Here is a 17,226-nt window from a genome sequence, read left to right as displayed (position 1 = left end):
GTTAGCTATTTGCTGAAGAATTTATTTTGTCGAGGAAAACGTGGAAATTGGACGCCTTATGACCTGGAAGCAGTATGTTTGATTACAAGCAGAAAGTGGAAGTAAGATGCCCCCTACTGTGTCGTCTCGGCTCTTGCGGTGCCCTCGAAAACTGATTTAAGAATGTCTTTAATTGTGGCAAAATAAATTAGCAATTAACATTAAAGGGATATAAAATGTAAAAATGAGCAAGGAACGGTAATCGTAGCGCTTAAAACTTAACATGCTAAATTTATTCGCAACAACACAAAGGTCCGAATTGGATGTCGGATGTCACTGCCTCAGATATGCATGGATTTAAAATTCACCTCGTAAGTGAATAATAATTAGAGCCTAACCAACTAGCCAGTCTAGCTGGTTACCAGCATGTTAAATAGTAACTAAACCCCAAACCCAAATTGTGGTGAACCCTTGCATCTAATGGTGAAAAGCAGGGTACTGAACTGGCCATCTGCTATTGGCTGGTCTTTGGTGCCGGGTGATGTCACCACCTGTTGTATAGAAGGAGACATCACCTGGCAACAAAGACCAGCCAATAGCAGATGGCCAGTTCAGTACCCTACTTTTCGCCGTTAGATGTCAGGCTTTGGGTTTGGGGTGCAGTTGCTCTCTAAGCAGGTTTTCACAAAAAAGCAGACGCACCACTTTTAGCTCACTTTTCCATCCCTCATGCGTGAAGCTTTCCAAATGAAAATCACTCTGCAGCCAGGCTACCGCCTCTCGCTTTCTCTCAGCAGCGTTCGTCCCGTATCGTGCACCATCCTAACCCGCGGCCTTGCCTTTCAACCATCACGCCGAGCCCTTCGCCCGCACGCGCGCACACACGCTCGCTCATACACACAATACCATGTAATGCTTCCATTGACACACACAGCTAACCTTAGCGCTATAAAGAATTGATTGAAGGGGGATAGGAGGCCGTGATCAAAGGATTCTTCGCATCGTTTCTTCGGGTTTTCTCCCTCTCCCGACCGCCTCGGATTGTAGCGGCCCGACCCATCTCCAGCCCGCGCCCGTGCACTGCTACTTTGCTCCCATAGAAGCATAGGTGCGCAAAGCAAGCCTCGTTTTAATGAAGTCATACTGGAGCTGGAGAGAGGGAGAGACTGAGGCAGACACCTCTCTGTGATGTTCACATTTCATATCTGCCTCTGCCCAGGAGCTCGGCTTTTTTTGAATTATTAAGCAGAGGGCTCTTTCTTGTCTTTGCCTGTTTCTTTTTTTTTTTTCCCCCTCCTTTCTCTATATCTTCTCTCTCCCGCTCGCTCCCTCTCTTTCTCTCTCATTCTCTCTCCCGTCCATGACAGTTCAACCAGCTTTGGCTGGAGCGGTGGCTCTCACTGCCATGCAAATGGCCGCCTTTGAAGGGGCACATTGGGAACGTCAATTAATCCAGGCGTTTACCCGCCTGAAAATAGGCTGCACCGCCATTGTTCGTGGCCCGTTTCATCTCCATTGTGCTACGGGGCCATGTTTTTATCCGGTGTCCTCATGGCACTGGACTCTGTGGACTCTTTTCAAAGATTCAGGGCACATCAGGATAGGTACAAAGGAGAGGAAATGACATAGGAAGCCAAGGAAGCAGGAGGTTGCAGAGGCGTTGCGGCAATAGGGCTGTACCGCGTATTCCATCGTAACTCTTTGACTCCCCCTACCACGACCCCTCTCTAACACAAAGCCTGTAACTCTCCATCCACCTGTACTCTAACTTTACCTCCCTGCCCTTTCCAACCCCAGCCCCCCCCCTTTCTCAAACCTCTACTCCGTATTTCTGTACGGTACCTCCCCCCCCCCTCCTCCTCTAACTGTGTTCTCTCTCTCTCCCCCGGTCGGTCTGGCCCGGGCTTCAGACCTCCACGCGCCGAGCCCCTGCCTGGAGAAGGCGTGCGACCACGGCGCCGTGTGCGTGGTGAAGAACGACGAGCCGGTGTGCGAGTGCCCCGAGGCGTGCCCGCAGACGCCCGACCCGGTGTGCGGCAGCGACGGCCACAGCTACGGCAGCCCCTGCGAGATGCGGGCCATGGGCTGCGCGCTGCAGACCGCCATCCACATCCAGCACAAAGGGCCCTGCGGTGAGTACCTGCACGGCCAAAAGAAACGCCCCCGGAGCTACGCCACCACCTCATCACGGCATTGCCATCGCACATTCCCGTTATATGATCTTATATTGTATAGTCATATAACCCCATCCAGTCATTTTGCAATGCGGTGATACAAGGTCATGAAATCACAATGAAGTGGTGTCACTCGTAGCTCACAGGTAAGGAACGATCATTCTTGTGGATTACGGTGTAGCACTGAATTAATTAATAGCATTGTATTACCCATAGGCTTTAAGCAAAGTGTAACCAGTGCTATAATCCACAGCCATTAACAGTTAACACATACAGTTATATTCGGTATGTGTGGCCCTTGGGGGATTCACTCATAACTTAACCGTTGCATGCACCCTTCTTAAACCCGGGCCCGCTCGACACATCCGCTCTCGGTCTCTTAAAAGTATTTCCAGATCCCTCCCACCGTTATCCCCCCCCCCCCCAGCCCCTCCACCGACACAAGCCTTTCTGACCTTTGAGTGAAGACGCACTTTACTCCCAATGAAAGGGAGAGCGGGGCTGTACTTGTCTGTAATTGGCTACATGAGTCACTCGGCTTTGTCTTCCCGCGCCAGAGTATCAGCCAGTCATTAGCACAGCAGCGAGAGCAGAGCTTCAAGTGGTAAAAATATCTTCAAATCCACTATGCAGGCGCACAGCCACATGGGCCAGATTTTTTACATCTTGGTAAATCCACTTAGTGAATACTCCTGATGGCTTAATGCCATCTCGTACGGCCAGTTTTCCCATGGATTCTAATCGGTGATTGAATATTTTTCCTTGTCTACTATCAAGGCATTTACTTTTCAAACGGACTGGACACAAGCACAGCGCTTATTAGCCCCTTTGCCCTGGTCTCTCTATTACCTCATTCAGCCAGTTGATAATTTTACTACTATAGATTTTTTCCGCATATTTAGAAGACCGCATCTATGAAAATGAGGCGGCCTCTGCGGTGCTGCATGTGTGGCTGAACTGAGCAGTAGTAGGATGATCAATACAGCTGAATTTGTCTTGCTTCACTGGTATGAAATTGCACCATTTGGTCTCGAAATGTTGACATAATTTATGAGGACGGTTTATGCATATATATCATCCAGTCAACAGTCATTTGTCCTCTAAACTGCGGAGGCTTTTGGATTCCTTACTACAGCGAATGAATGGCAGCGTTAGCAGTGGGAGGGCCTCCTGTGTGGACTCTCTTCCCCTCTCTCCCTGCCCATCTATTGCATCTGTCATCTTCCCCTCCCACCCCCTTCTCCAAATTGAAATCCAGCGCATGAGGCTGTATTCCGACGGGAAACGGGAGCGCGAGCGGTGTTCGGTCGGCGGGGCGGGCGGGCGGCCGACTCAATTTGGTCCGCCGCGCCGTAGGTAGACGGCGGGTCTGTCGGCCCGGGAGTTTCTCGCCGGTAATGAATAGTCTTTATTTTAAAAAGCGAGAGGGAGAGCGAGCTGGCGGAGCGGAGGGCCCCGTCTGTAATCCAGCGCTATGGATGGCTCTTGGCTCCCGGAGGAACAGGCCCTGCGTCAGCGCAACGGCGCCATAAAAACGCTGAGGCATGGGCTTGCCAGGCGCGGGCCAGCCGAGGAATGATGGTGATGATAATGTGGGCTATTTCTGGGCTGTTTGCACAGCTTTACTGGGCTTTATCCTGCACCATAACAACTGACTGACTTAAGCTATTATCTCACTTAATTATCACAGGCCATTCACACCACTGATATACTATACGTGTTTATGGAGCAGGAGAGGGGGAGAGAGAGAGAGAGAGAGGGACATATGCTGCCTTCATGTGCTGTTGGAAATATCAGAATTACAAGGTTAGCGAACATGAACGACCCAATACTGCCAGTAAAGTGTGATTTTTCTACTATATCTTGTTGTGGAAATGTGACATTTAAGGGGTGGAGAGCATGGAAAGTGATGGATTTTATTATTATAATTTATTGTTTGGCATTCTATGTGGATAATTAGCATTGCTGCACATTTCTAGTTTCATTCTTTAACTTTTAGTTGCCGCACATTAATTAATTAATGTATCAGTTGCATACCTGATGCACTCTTCATTATGCTGCTGCAGCACCATGGCAACCAAAAATACTACTTTTGTGATAAGGTCGATTTCTTTATTTATTCCCCACCAAAAGCACTCGAATGTGTATCAAGTCATATTTATGGCCTCCAAACTCGAAAGCAGGAGCTTACGAGGAGCAGATGAAGGCAGCAGTAGTGTCAGGGGTGAGAGCGGTGCTACAATAGGGAAATAACTCTGTGTGTGTGTGTGTGTGTGTGTCCCACGGGCTCAGCCGTAATTTCATTTCCTTCCCCCGGGGCTGGGAAAATAGCGGTTATCTATATGGCTCAGGTGCGACCCGATAGCGATAGGAGTGACATTTGTTATTATTCTGATATTTTTTTTTCCCCCACCCGTGTTTGAGTGGCGGGCGACCTTGTAAGGTGGGCAGGCAGAGGCGCGCTCGGTTAATGGACCCCCCCCCAGCCCGGATATCACTCGCCTTCGGAGGGAAAAAAAAAAAAAAAAAAAGAGCTATTCATACGGTTTTACCCAAACAGATGAGAGCGGAGGCGCCGGAGTCATTTGAGAAAAGAAAATAAGAAATCCCACTTTTTTTTCTTTTCTTTTTTTTTCTTCTTCCTCCCACAGGTGCTGGAAATGATATACTCAGCTGAGTAAGAAATATAGGTCACACCGGCTGCATGAGAGCGGTCGGAGAGAGAGAAAAGAGGGCAGAGAAAAGAGGGGGGGGGGGAAGTAATAAATGCAGGAAAAGGAGGGAGATGGAGGTAAATAAGATGAGGAGCAAGGAAAGGAGGGGGCGGGGGGGCAGACCTAATAGTGCAACCGGCCAGGCGGGAGTCGGCAGGGGAGCTGTTATCGCGCGGGCATGTTCGCAAGCCTTCAAAACACAAACTAGCCTACTTCGTTCTCCTTAATGCCGAGGTAATTCCCCCCTCCTCCACCCTCTCACCCCCCAGCCGCAGTTCAGGCCGTATCCCTGCGAGGATATCAACAAAACGCCGACTAGCTGGAGGCTCTTTGCTGGGGGGTTTTTCTCCCCCCCCTCCTCCTCCCCACAACAACAACTCAATCCCTCATGCTTTCAAGGCCACTTTTTATACCGACCCACCGCCGCTGTGGTCAATCTGTCCTGCACTGTGCTACATTCCCAGTTTTTTTGGGGGGTTTTTTCATTCGCTAGCCAGTGTGTGCACAATGAGAGAATGTGTAAGGATGAGTATTTCGATCATCCGGCTTCACTTGCCCCACTGTGTTACCCCACCTGTAGTAATGACAGTTAAATTCTGTATTATATCATAGCTAAAACTTAATCAAATTGGGTCTGTGGCTTAATTTATATGTGTTTTTGGCGGGAAAGAAGGCGAAAGGCGACAGCATATAAGGAGACTCCCCATTAACGCCAATGCTAAAATTAGCCTTTTGTGTCTCCTTCTACTAAAGCTGTCGTTACCTTTCCTGTATTTCGCCACAATAAATACGGCATCTTTGTCTTGTCCTCTGTCACATAGGCCTACTATATTTTTCTGACATTTTTTTTGAACAAATACATGACCATTAAAATCCCCTTTGTCTCCTACAAACTCCTACAAAGCTAACTTGCTATGACTAATGAAAGCTAGTCGCATGTTTTGACACAAGCGTTTCAGGATTTCCGCTCGTCCTTGAAAAGTTTTCAAAGGTTTTTAAATCAAATTAGATACTTTAAAGGTCTTAATTAAAGTTTGATATTGTGTTTGAGTTTGAAATACAGCTTCAGAGCTCTTAGAAATGCAGCTTGTTCTTGGTGTGCTGCTTTTCTAGCGAGAAATCCCCCTGGTTGTCCCGAGGCATGCTTGTTTTTTACCCTCCAGGCTCATTTTGGGGGTGAAATTGGTCTTGGATTTTTATAAGAACTGCCGTGAAAAAGGTCTTATAAAGTCTTACTTTTGACTGGTCACCCTGGTATATATTTTTGCAGGCAGGTTTATGTATTTTGTAGAGCTGAAAGTTGCCTGAAGGACTGCTAAGTGCTAACGTTAGCATGTTGGCTGTGGTTTTGTCTTTTTGATGTTGTGAGTAGTTTCCTGGCCTCTGCATTTTTTGACCCTTAAGTCACTTTTTTATGGTTGTGCAGAAGCAGAGAGATATGTCTGCAACAACACTTGCCCTGTGTTTCATTTCAACTCAAAATAAGTGACGACAGACTGAGCCGGAGACGACGGAAAGCGGGCCTCTCGACATTACTGGTAGCGGTGAGAGTCCCCTCTCCTCCCCCGGCTCCTTCCTCGGTTCCTCTTTTCTGTCCGTTATTGGCGTGTGCGTCGTTGTCTCGAGGTCGGATCAGGCGGTATGGAGAGCCAGGTGTGAGGGGCAGGAGCTGATAAAGAAGCGAGGCCGCTATCAGGACACGGGGCCCGATAAAGGACGACACTCGCCACCGCCGCCTTCCTGATTTATAGCTGCCGGGGCCGGAAAGGAGCCACGGCCACAGTCCCCGGCGATCCATTTCCCCCAGAGCAGCGCTGCCCGTTTTTTACCAGAACTTTATTTATTTAGTAAATTCATGCCCCTGGGCCTTGTCAATTCACTAAACCCTATAGCTTTGGTAAAGCCCCTTTATCTTTTTCCACTGAAACGTCCAAGCCCACTTATAGGGACTAAACCTCTGGGGACAATTGGAGCAACCGTCAGTAGATTATATATTGGTCAGTGTCATCAATTATTAAATGTAGCTCACCAAACTGTCAACTTAGAGGGAACATTGGTCCTGAATCCCCTAATGCTATTTCTTTTGTATAGGGCTTCCATATAAATATATTGCAGTTTTTGCTCTCCAAACTACTCACATAGGCGAAGGTATGGTGAGTGCTGCACGTTGCTGTATCCAGTGCACGGCCATGTGCCTGAGAGGTAAGTGGAAGCGAGCGGTGGATGGAGAGATCAAAGAGAGGAAGGGGGAGAAAGACTCTCTGAAAGAGTAATAAATAGATTAATAATGTGGAAGGTTCCAGAGGCCGGCCTCGCCTCTCTCAATTAGAGCTAAATCAGCAGCTGTTATTAGGCCGCCGCTAATTGAATGTGATAGCAGGCTGCGCTAATGCTAATGCAATCCTCCAGGTGTAATTGCTGTTGAAGAGGGAGGCGCCGAGCCCTCGCTCTAGCAGGGATCACGTTTGCCGGCTCCTTTTATTTTCCGGCCCCCGGCGTGAAACGAATCCTGGAATTGTCCGATCCTGCGGGGGCTGCTTCGAGACGGACTGAGGGAAAACACCGCCTCTAGGAGCAGGCAAATCCACAAGGAGCGTTCCCACTGTAGATGGTCCAACCGAACGCTCGAGCTAATAAGTAAAGTCTCTGAAGCTTTCTAGGCCATCTGGGTGTCTCGGCGCGGCCTTTTGGAGGAGAGCTTAGCAGACAAACTACGGATATCATCTGCCTGATGCTGTCAAAAATAGCATAATTACAAGTGGAGCCTACATAGACGACCCGACAAAGTGGAAAAAACGATTGGGAAAGTGTGAGTAGAGTTAGATCTGACTTTAAGGAGGCAGGTAGAATGGAAGCCATGTCAACAATTGGTGATAAATATCATGTATACAACAACATTGAGGTAATAAATACTTGCCTGATGTGCATTTTCACCTTGTCATTTTGCCGCTGTTGCACAAAGTAGCACTGTGCTGCTCGACTTCCAACAAACAACAACTTCCAAAGTCGGAAGTAAGAGCTCACAAAGCGCACCTGAAGGCAGCGCGACTCTCTCAGCCATCGAAGTTAATGGGAAAACAGCTGATACACACACACACACACTGACGCCTATGCCTTACTCACGTGTCTCCGTCCAGACGAGGCGTGCGCCAACTGCTCTTTCGGGGCGATCTGCGACGCCCAGACCGGCCTGTGCGTGTGTCCGTCGGAGTGCGTGGAGTCCCACCAGCCCGTGTGCGGCAGCGACGGCACCACCTACGACAGCGAGTGCGAGCTGCACGTGCGAGCCTGCAAAGAGCAGATGGACCTGCGCGTGGTCAGCCAGGGGGAGTGCAGTAAGTATCGCATGCCTTTATGTGTGTCGTATGAATATCTGATGAATACCCGTGACCCCCTTTACGTCTGGCACTAATGTGAATCCTCTGTGATCGGATCGAGTTTGGACAAAGCGAAGATCCATGTCGATGCAACCCAAGTCGTCCTATCACATTAACAACAAAGTACAATGTGTCTCCGATCCACATATAGCAACCACAGCAGCAGAAATAAATATAGACACAACTGCAGGCGGGCTGTTCAGACTGTAACATAGCTGTCAAGAATGGATTGTCAGTAATACTCATGGATGGGGAACAAGTAAAGCAATGTGTTAACTGTCAGTTTAAAAGGACATAAACGGTAAGAGCAAGTGACGTGCATGGCAGTACGTGTTTTGGCGAAGGAAAAAGAAATCCAGCATGTACTGTATACCCGAGATGCATTGAAATGCCGGGTGTAAATGTAATCCTGCAAAATCATACCCAGCCATAAATCCAGATACAAGACGCATCTTAATGACATGTTCACGAATATTCCTTTTTTTTTTCTTCCTCATTGACCCACCCCTGACCCGTCCCCTCTGCTTTTTCTCTCTCTTTCCCCCCCCCCGCAGCGACGTGCGGCAGCGCCGTCTGCGCCTGGGGGTCCCGCTGCGTCCAGGGCAGGTGCGAGTGCCCGGCGTGCGCGGGCCAGGCCGCCCGGCCGGTGTGCGGCGGCGACGGCAACACCTACGCCAACGAGTGCGAGCTCCGCCGGGCCTCCTGCGTCTTCAAGAGGAAAATCGAGGCGGCGAAGCCCGGCGGCTGCGACGAGGGTAGGAAATTGACTTTGAAACGGTGTAATTATGTTAACCAATCGGCCATCGAAATGGTGTAATTATCTTTACCAATTGACCTGCCGCACGGTATTCAGTCGGCTGTGAATTTTCATAATGGCTGCCTACGCCTGCTTCGGAAAATCCTGTTTTGCACAGGCTCAGATGAGGCTAACATGGGATGGATAAACTGAATGTCACACATACATCACACAGTGCTGTCTACATAGAGATATAACACTTACCTATACATAACACACTGTTATATCTCTATGGCTGTCAATCAAAACCTCTTTCGTTACCACTTACAGCAACAGAACCTTTGAGTTCCGGGGGTGATTAAGCGCAGGTCAGCTGTACATTTTATGAAATACTCTGAAATCCAATTATGCTTTCAAGTGTGCGCCCCCTGATTTCTACACTTTTTTTTCCCCCCTCACATTTCGAATAAAAGAGAGCTAATTCGACACGCAAATCGCGGCCTCGATCAGACGCCCCGACAGACTCTTCCGTCCCGGGGAGAGCGGAACTCTCTCCGTCCTCCGGTTGTCATGCAGACGGCGGCGGCGGCGGCGGCGGGGCCAATCCCCCCCCCACCACCACCCCCCCCCACCCCCCCGCCCGACCGTAGTCATCCTCTGACAAGGTGCGAAGGCGAGCAGATTACACCTGCCAGCAGGAGGGATGGTCGGGGGAGAGAGCGAACGAGGGGGGGTAGACGGAAGACGGGAGCAGATCGACGCGAGAAGACTCCGCTGCCATTTTGATTGCTAGCCGAGGGGGTGTTTCATTCATTTTTTTTCTTCCCCTCTTTCTCTTTCTCTCTCTCTCTCTCTCTCTCTCCGCCGTTGTCTACCGCTTTGGCCCTGGGCCTGCGAGGTGAATTGCACCGCCGAAGCCTCTCGTGGACGATTTAACATCATTTCATTGACTGAGACGAGTGACCTTTTTTTTTTGTATGTGGAGCATGAAGAAATGTGAAACTGTGTACGCCCGCGATACAGACTCGCAGAAACGCACACACGCACACACACACACACACACACACACACACACACACACACACACACACACACACACACACGCACACACACACACACACACACGCCCACGCACTCATCCACACACGCTGTCCCCCGTTGTCTGTTCGTTGTCTGGCAGCCGGCAAAGATGCTCTTCTCCACCTCCCCAAGGGCATCGCTTTGCTTGTGGTGCCTGATGGCTTAGTTTTTCTATTTTGTTCTCTCTCTCTCTCTCTTTCTCTCTCTCTCTCTCGCTCGCTCGCCATCTCTCAACATCCCCCCTTTTTTTTTTTTTCCCATCACTTGCTCATTTTGATTCAGAGAAAGCCATCAGGCTTACACAATAGAAGCGTTTTTTTTTTTTTTTCTTCTCCTCTCCCCTCTCTCTCCCCCCCCCCCCGCCGCCGCTCCCTCCCATTCCCACCCACTCACGTCTCTCTCTCTCTCCGTTTTGCACTCTTCTCCATCAAAAATTGTTTGCCTCGCCCGACAATGGAGCGGCCACCGCTTTCGCAGATAGGGGCGGAGATGGGGATCGTCTGCAATCGATAAATTTCACCCTAGGGGCGACCGCTCGTTCTGTCTTCTTTCTTTCTTTCTTTTTCTTTTTTTCTCTTTTTCCGCGGGCCCTGTCCCCGTTCTTTTCAGCGCCCTTCCGCAAATGTGACCCGGAACCCTCCGCAGGGGGAGTCCGCCGTGATTGTGGAAAAGATCGGGGACCGAGTTGCTGCCCCCTCCCTCCCCCCCCCACACCCCCTAAAATATCTGGCTTTGGCTGCAAATCACTTCTCTTTAGCTTAAGAGATAAGAGGGGCTTTCTGTGTTGATATATTCCCCTGCGCCTTTAATGGATGGATGGTAGGATATGATGTTTTGATCCTGGGGCTTTTGGCAAAAGTTGTAGTTTATATTGTGTAATACAGCAATCTGTCACGACACATAAGACCGAGCCCACTGTATTTTCTGGCTCTATCACAGACGGTGGCGAAGCTCTATATCACCGAGGCCTACAGTCCCCCAACTCCATACCTCATACCTAAGATAAGCCCGGAGAGAGGAGCTGAACGAGTGATTTATTCGTTTATGTAGGCCCGACTTAAAAACCATACTCATTAGTCTTGCCGGGGGGGGGTGGGGGGCGGGGGGAGGGAGGGGCGCCGAGCGTAAAAATGGAAGTTGTTTTCTCCCGCCTTTTATTTAGCGGTAATGAAAAATGACAGTGTTCCCACCGTTGGCCGTACAGGGAAATTTATCACCTGTTTAATTTCACACTCGGGCAGGCCTGGCCTCAGCTCCCTTCTTTTTTTTTTTTCTTTTTTTTTTTTCCTTCCCCGACACTGACAAAGTGGCAACTGAGAGCAGTGCATCACCTAGGGGGGGGGGGGGCGGGCGGGGCTCCGGCCCTTTTTTAATTGAATACACATTTAATAAACAGGATTATGAGTCCGGGATCACGCGGCGATGCGCGGCCCGAGCTCCCCCCCCTCCTCCCGCCCGCCCCGTTCCCATCACGAAGATCGGAAGAGAGAGAGGGGAAAGTGGGTGGGCCGGGTTGGGGGGGGGGGGGGGAGAGCTCATCAAACCGAGATCAGCAGGGTTTTTTTTTTCCCCTTCGCCGCCTCCCCATTCGTCACGGCGCTCGTATCCCTCCGCCGGCGCTTCGCAAAATTTCGTCCTCTTCTTCTGCCCCGTCCCTCCTCTTCCTCTTCCCCTCCACCGCCCCCACCCGCCGGGCATGACGTTCCATCCTTCTTTATCTCGCGGGGGTGGGGGGGGGGAGTTTATTTGGACTAACGTGCCTGTCACATTCCGTCGAGAGCGGGCCCCGTCTGAAGGGGGCTGATAAATAGAGCGAAAACAAACAGGAAAGAGGCCCCCCCCGCCGTCGCATCTTCCCACCCCCCCACCAAAAAAGGCCACTGTTACAGGTCATGTTATCAGAGGGATCAAGATGTTATTGGCTGATCCAGGAGAACCGACATCCACAACGCGAAGCCGCTTGATCCGCCATCTTCCGCACCGGGCTGCACCTTCAGCACGTTCCACTCTCTCTCCTCTATTATCTTCTCTTACTCTCTCTTCATCCATTCTCTCCTCTTTTCTTCCGGGACACGTCTCATTCTTTAGACAATAGCGTCTCTCTTCCGTTACTCCCTCCATTATTTCCCCTTGTCAAAACGGCTCGTAATCTGGGGTGTGTTTTTTTTTTTTTTTCCTCCTATCCTTTCTCGGACGTCGTTCCTTTCTTTTCTCTCCTCTCTCCGCCGTCTTCTTAATGGAGCTCCCTTGGCTAAATAGACTAGAGGGGACATGATTGAGCGAAAAAAAAAAAAAAAAAAAAAAAAGGAGCGGACAGAATAGCTGATGCGGCCGTCTTAGCTGGGGATGTGCTAATTGAAAGGTTCATAGGCGGCGCGGGTGGCGGGGCACATCAAAGAGCAGCAGCTAATTAGGACCCCCCTTCGTCCTTCACTTTTATTTATTCCATTTCTAATGTCTTACCTCTTTTATTTATTTATCTTGCCTCGGCCAGGGGGGGGGGCCTGAGCGGAATATGAATCGGCTGCTGCCATGTTTCCCCTTTCTCGTGCGTCTTATTAGCCTTCTCGCTGATCTGCGGTCAGCCGGCGAAAAAAGGGTTAGCCCTCTTTACGGCCCCCCCGTTATTGAGGACGGGCCGAAAGCGGACACCTTGTAATAAAAGAAGCAAAATCCGAGCCGAAAGGAGTAGGAGGGGTCAGAGGTTCAGCCGGAGTGAAACGGAGACAGAGCGAGTCCTTAACCAGTTGTGATGTTTGTGTGTGGGGGAGGGGGGGGGGGGGGGGGGGTTTGTCCGTAGCCGGGAGCGGGACTCTCGCGCTCACTCCTAATGAAGCCCGATGCCCTTCCACTGTATCGACCGCTCGGAGCCGTCAAAGCCCATCGCTCATGACCCAATATCAAAGAGCGGGGGGCCGGACCCCCTCGCCACTCCACCCCCCACCCCCCCCGCACTGTGACCTGCTCCATAATCCGCTTTAAGGAGATGGGTTATGCTAAGTGGCACTTCCACCACTCCGCCATTGATTCCCCCATTAGGCCCAGCAGGGGTTGCGTAACGGAGGCCCATCAATACGGATGAAGCTGAGCTGAACGAGCCTAAAAGGCGGCAGGGGGAAAAACACACCTTGACTCCCTGTGTTTTTTTTTTGTTTTTTTTTGGTTGTTGTTATACCAGTTGAGCCGGGAGCTTTTAGTCGGACTGGATTTTCTTTTTCTGTTTCAAATGAACTTTTTTTTTTGCCTCCCTCTTGTCTTTCATTCTCTCTCCGTCTTCCTCGCTCCCTCCCCTCCTCACACGCGTTCACCTGATTTCGGGAGGCCGCCGCGGGTGAAATCTTTTTTTTTTTTTTTTTTTTTTGCGACTTCAAACGCGGGATCCTCCCCCTCCTCTTCGCCTGAACCCTGCGGCGGCCCCCCGTTTTGTTTGCGCTAAACGAAACTCCGAACAATCCGTCTAGATCAGTCTAGATTCATCGCCGTGTCCTAAAGTTTGATTTCTTTTTCGTACAACAGCACAACAAATCAGCAACAATAACAGTTTTGTGAACCCGCAAATCCTTGACGGTGATTATAGGTCTCCGCTTGCCCTCGCTACCTCTCCACATGGAGCTGTTTTCACGAGGTCGGCTCTCGCTTCGATCCAGCCCAAGTGCACTTTCAAACAAATCAAAGCCATTCCAGGGTCACCGATAAAGAGTCGCCGGAACTACTTTCCCCAAAAGTCCCGGGAGGTAATTGGAATTTACAGAGCGCTTTGCAATTAGTGGCATTCTCATATCAGGAAGCCGGCACCCATAAAACGGGCCTTCCCACCGATTCCCCCCCACTGGGAGGCCGGAGTTAATATTTCCCTCCCCTTTTTTTTCTCCCCTCCGATTTAATTGAAATGAAAAGGATGCCTCGCTGGCGGTGCGGAGTTGTTGCGTCTAATTTATTTAGTCAATCTCTGGTCGTCGCTATGGTTGGTCATTATCTTGTACTTCCAGCGGTGCCTTTGGTTCAGTCTCCAGCGTGACTGAAATTTCAATTATACCCCAAACTCTGTGACGCTCTGAATGTCTAAACAGCGGAGATGAAGCCTTATAACTTTATGAGAGACGGTGAAGTATCCGCTGCTCGTGTATCCGTGTTCAAACACTGATTCTGTTGTGTGTCGGTGTTGTCGGTGCAGACTGCGGCTCGGGCGGGTCGGGCTCCGGGGTGGAGAGCTGCGAACAGGACCGGTGTCGGACGTTCGGAGGCTCGTGGGACGAGGACACCGAGGACGACCGGTGCGTCTGTGACTTCAGCTGCCAGAACGTGCCTCTGAACTCGGTACGGACGTCCGCCTCCTCTAACCGGCTCTTGGCAAGCACCTCCATAGCAGATCTGTTCACCTCAGTGTTTAGATTCCTTTGGCAAAAACACTGCAGTTTTCTTCTAATGGGATCTTTATGTAAAACCAGACACCCACTGCGGTATCACAAGTGTTCCTTAACTAATGTTAACTAATGCATTTGCTAACATGAATTAAACATGAATAACAACAAGAAGTAATACATGAAGAGTTAGAGTTAGGGTTTCACATTGGCATCAACAAACATGTAATAACATTACTTAATACAGTGGTTCTCAACGTGGGGTCCAGGGGACCACCGGGGGTCCTTGAGGGGGTTCCAGGGGGTCCCCATGCAAATTGAAGAATCATTCAACTTCAGCATTATGTCATTTAAGTTAACACAATTATAGAATGTAGAAGAATGACTGTTTTGATCATAGTTTCACTGTTACCTCTCTACCTACAATACAGATAGTCATGGAATTCTGGACAAAATCATATCTGACAGTAAAAATATTCTCAGATTTGGGTCAGAGAGACAAAATGGTATCAAATGGGGGTCCTTGATATGAAAAAGGTTGAGAATCCCTGACTTAATACAGCTGTTTATTGTTTATTATGAACTTGTCTTTGTTAATGTCACTGTTCATGCTTAATTAGTTAGTAAACACATTAGTTAATATTATTAACAAACATGTATAACCACATTAATTAATGCAGTTGTTTATTGTTTATTTAATATCGAGTCATCTTTGTTAATGTTACGTTCATGCTTAATTCATGTTAGTAAACACATTAGTTAACATTAACAAACATGTAACATGTATAACAATCATGTTAATAAATGCATTAGTTGACATCAGTTCATGAACACTGGATGTAAAGTGTTACCCACATTGCTGCCACTATTGAACATAGCTTTAACCTCATACCAATACTTTTTGTTAACCTTTATGATTCATTCCCAGGTGTGCGGTTCAGACGGGCGAACCTACAGCAACGAGTGTGAGCTGAAGAAGGCCAGATGTGAGAAACAGGAGTACTTGCTGATCCAGAATCAGGGACCCTGCCCAGGTCGGTACACGAGTCGGGTACGCCGGTGTTAAGGTCGCCGTAGGAGACATTGCCATTCACATCCCATTCCTCCACTCATTTCATCCATTGATGGAATAGTAATAAACCGTAGTTGTTATTCTGACGGCGCTGCTGGTGTCTCAGCCATAAACAAAGAGCCGGAACCAGGTCAAGGTTAAATATGGTTGAGAGATGATATTTAAACATTGCTTGCCCGAGGAATGTTGACTGCAGCTTCTCAGCAGCACTCACACCGTTCTGAATTGGTACCTGGAAGCTGACCAATCCTCTCGAGCTGGCCCCGGCGAGCGCCAAGCGGCTAAGACTCTTCCTCAAGGGCACAGGGATGGCATGTATAGAGTGAGCGATGATTCACTTTTCCTGCCCAGACTTGCCCAGCCAGCCCGGCGATTTGCGAGCCCGATGACCTTCCGGTGGCCAGCTCGCTTTCTCAATCGCTTCGATACGAAAGCCTCTCTCTCTCTCTCTCTCTCTCTCTCTCGCTGGCGGAGGGCTAGCCGCTTTTTCCTCGTCTTCGCGGCCCCCTGTTTAAACGAAGAGCTTTTGGCGCAGGGGGGCCAGGGAGCGCGGCGCGAAAGGCGCATAAGGGATTCCGTGTGATCATTCCGGCCTGTTTGATTCCCCCCCCCCTCCTCCCCCCGCAGCTTCCCGAAAAAGAGAGGACGGAGAGAGTAAAAGGAGAGGGCGAGAAAGAGTGGAGCGCCCCGCCGATTCTCCCTCCTTCCTAAGCCGGCCTCCTTGGGCACTGACTGTCACGCTTCCATCCACCATCCATGGATAATCAATCCTTTTTTTTTTTTTGAAGAGTCCTCTATGGGTACGACAGCTCTGGGCTCTCCTCTCCGATTGGCTGGTGAAAAAAAAAAAAAAAAACTCCGATCTTTGGGAATTTCATTTGCCCTCCGCGTTAGCTCTGAAAGGGGAAAACTTCATTTGACCTCAGCTCCTTAAAACTTAAGCAAACACGGGGCGGCTCTTGCATTGTGGTGTAAAGGCTGTCTTGTCTGCTACATGCACTTGTGACAAGTTTGAATTTCAAGCCATCTTTTTATTTTTACAGCCGTCTGCAATCTGAAATCTGGGTCAGCGATTCCATTCCGAGAAGCGTGTTTTTTTTGTTTTGTTTTGTTTTTTTTTTGTTTTTTTTTTAATACTCCACAAACACACACTCCTCCGCAGGAATATAAAAGCCCGGCTGCACTCAGAGAAACGGCAAGCGGCGGACCTTGAAAATGTGAGGAGTAATATCGCACGTCAGAGCGAGCCGCATTGTACCGGACAATGGCCACTGAAGAGGAAAAAACCCTTGAAGGGGGAGAGAAGAACATATGAAATTAAAAGTTCTCCTCGTCCTAATAGGCTCAGTACAGATAGCTGAACGGGGAGCGGTGGAAAGTGGCAAGTTAAATGAACTGTGTCCAAAAGCCCATCTCTGGAGTCGGGGGTGGGGGGTGGGGGGAGCACTGGGGGGGAAAAAAAAAAAGAGCGAGCCGAGTCATCAACATTAGGCCGCGGCTCATATCCACACCAGTAGCGGCGGTGATTTATGGCCCTCCCTTGTATATCCGCAGCCTCCAAACTCCAAAACGAGCAACGCGAGAAAAAAGAGATCGAGAGGAGGAGGAGGTGGGGGGGGGGGGGGGGGATAGAGAGGCAGAAAAAAAAGAGGGAGAGATTTCAGCTTTTGCTCTTTGCCCCCCCGACAAAAAAGCCGGGAGAGAAGTTGAACGATGATATCTTTGCCTCGGCC

The 17,226-nt window shown here is 49.6% G+C and overlaps 1 protein-coding gene across 1 annotated transcript in view; it reads left to right on the top strand.

The window, feature by feature from the left end:
- Positions 1-1,889: 1,889 nt before the first annotated feature.
- The window catches only part of LOC139640301 (agrin-like), a gene marked incomplete at both ends in the record, with an annotated part of 40,966 nt that continues 25,629 nt past the window's right edge, over positions 1,890-17,226 (top strand). Inside the window, 5 exons of the mRNA XM_071514486.1 lie at positions 1,890-2,111; positions 8,005-8,202; positions 8,799-8,999; positions 14,235-14,377; positions 15,350-15,455. Of these exons, the coding sequence (XP_071370587.1) occupies positions 1,890-2,111; positions 8,005-8,202; positions 8,799-8,999; positions 14,235-14,377; positions 15,350-15,455 (870 nt within the window). The remainder of the gene's footprint in view (positions 2,112-8,004; positions 8,203-8,798; positions 9,000-14,234; positions 14,378-15,349; positions 15,456-17,226) is intronic.

This window comes from Centroberyx affinis, unplaced genomic scaffold (assembly GCF_046629955.1).
Source record: "Centroberyx affinis isolate AG114_WGS23_722 - 3 ecotype Tasmania unplaced genomic scaffold, CSIRO-AGI_Caff_v1 ptg008960l_1, whole genome shotgun sequence".
In the NCBI taxonomy this organism is placed as follows: Eukaryota; Metazoa; Chordata; class Actinopteri; order Beryciformes; family Berycidae; genus Centroberyx; species Centroberyx affinis.
This window is presented reverse-complemented; position numbering and strand designations above follow the sequence as displayed.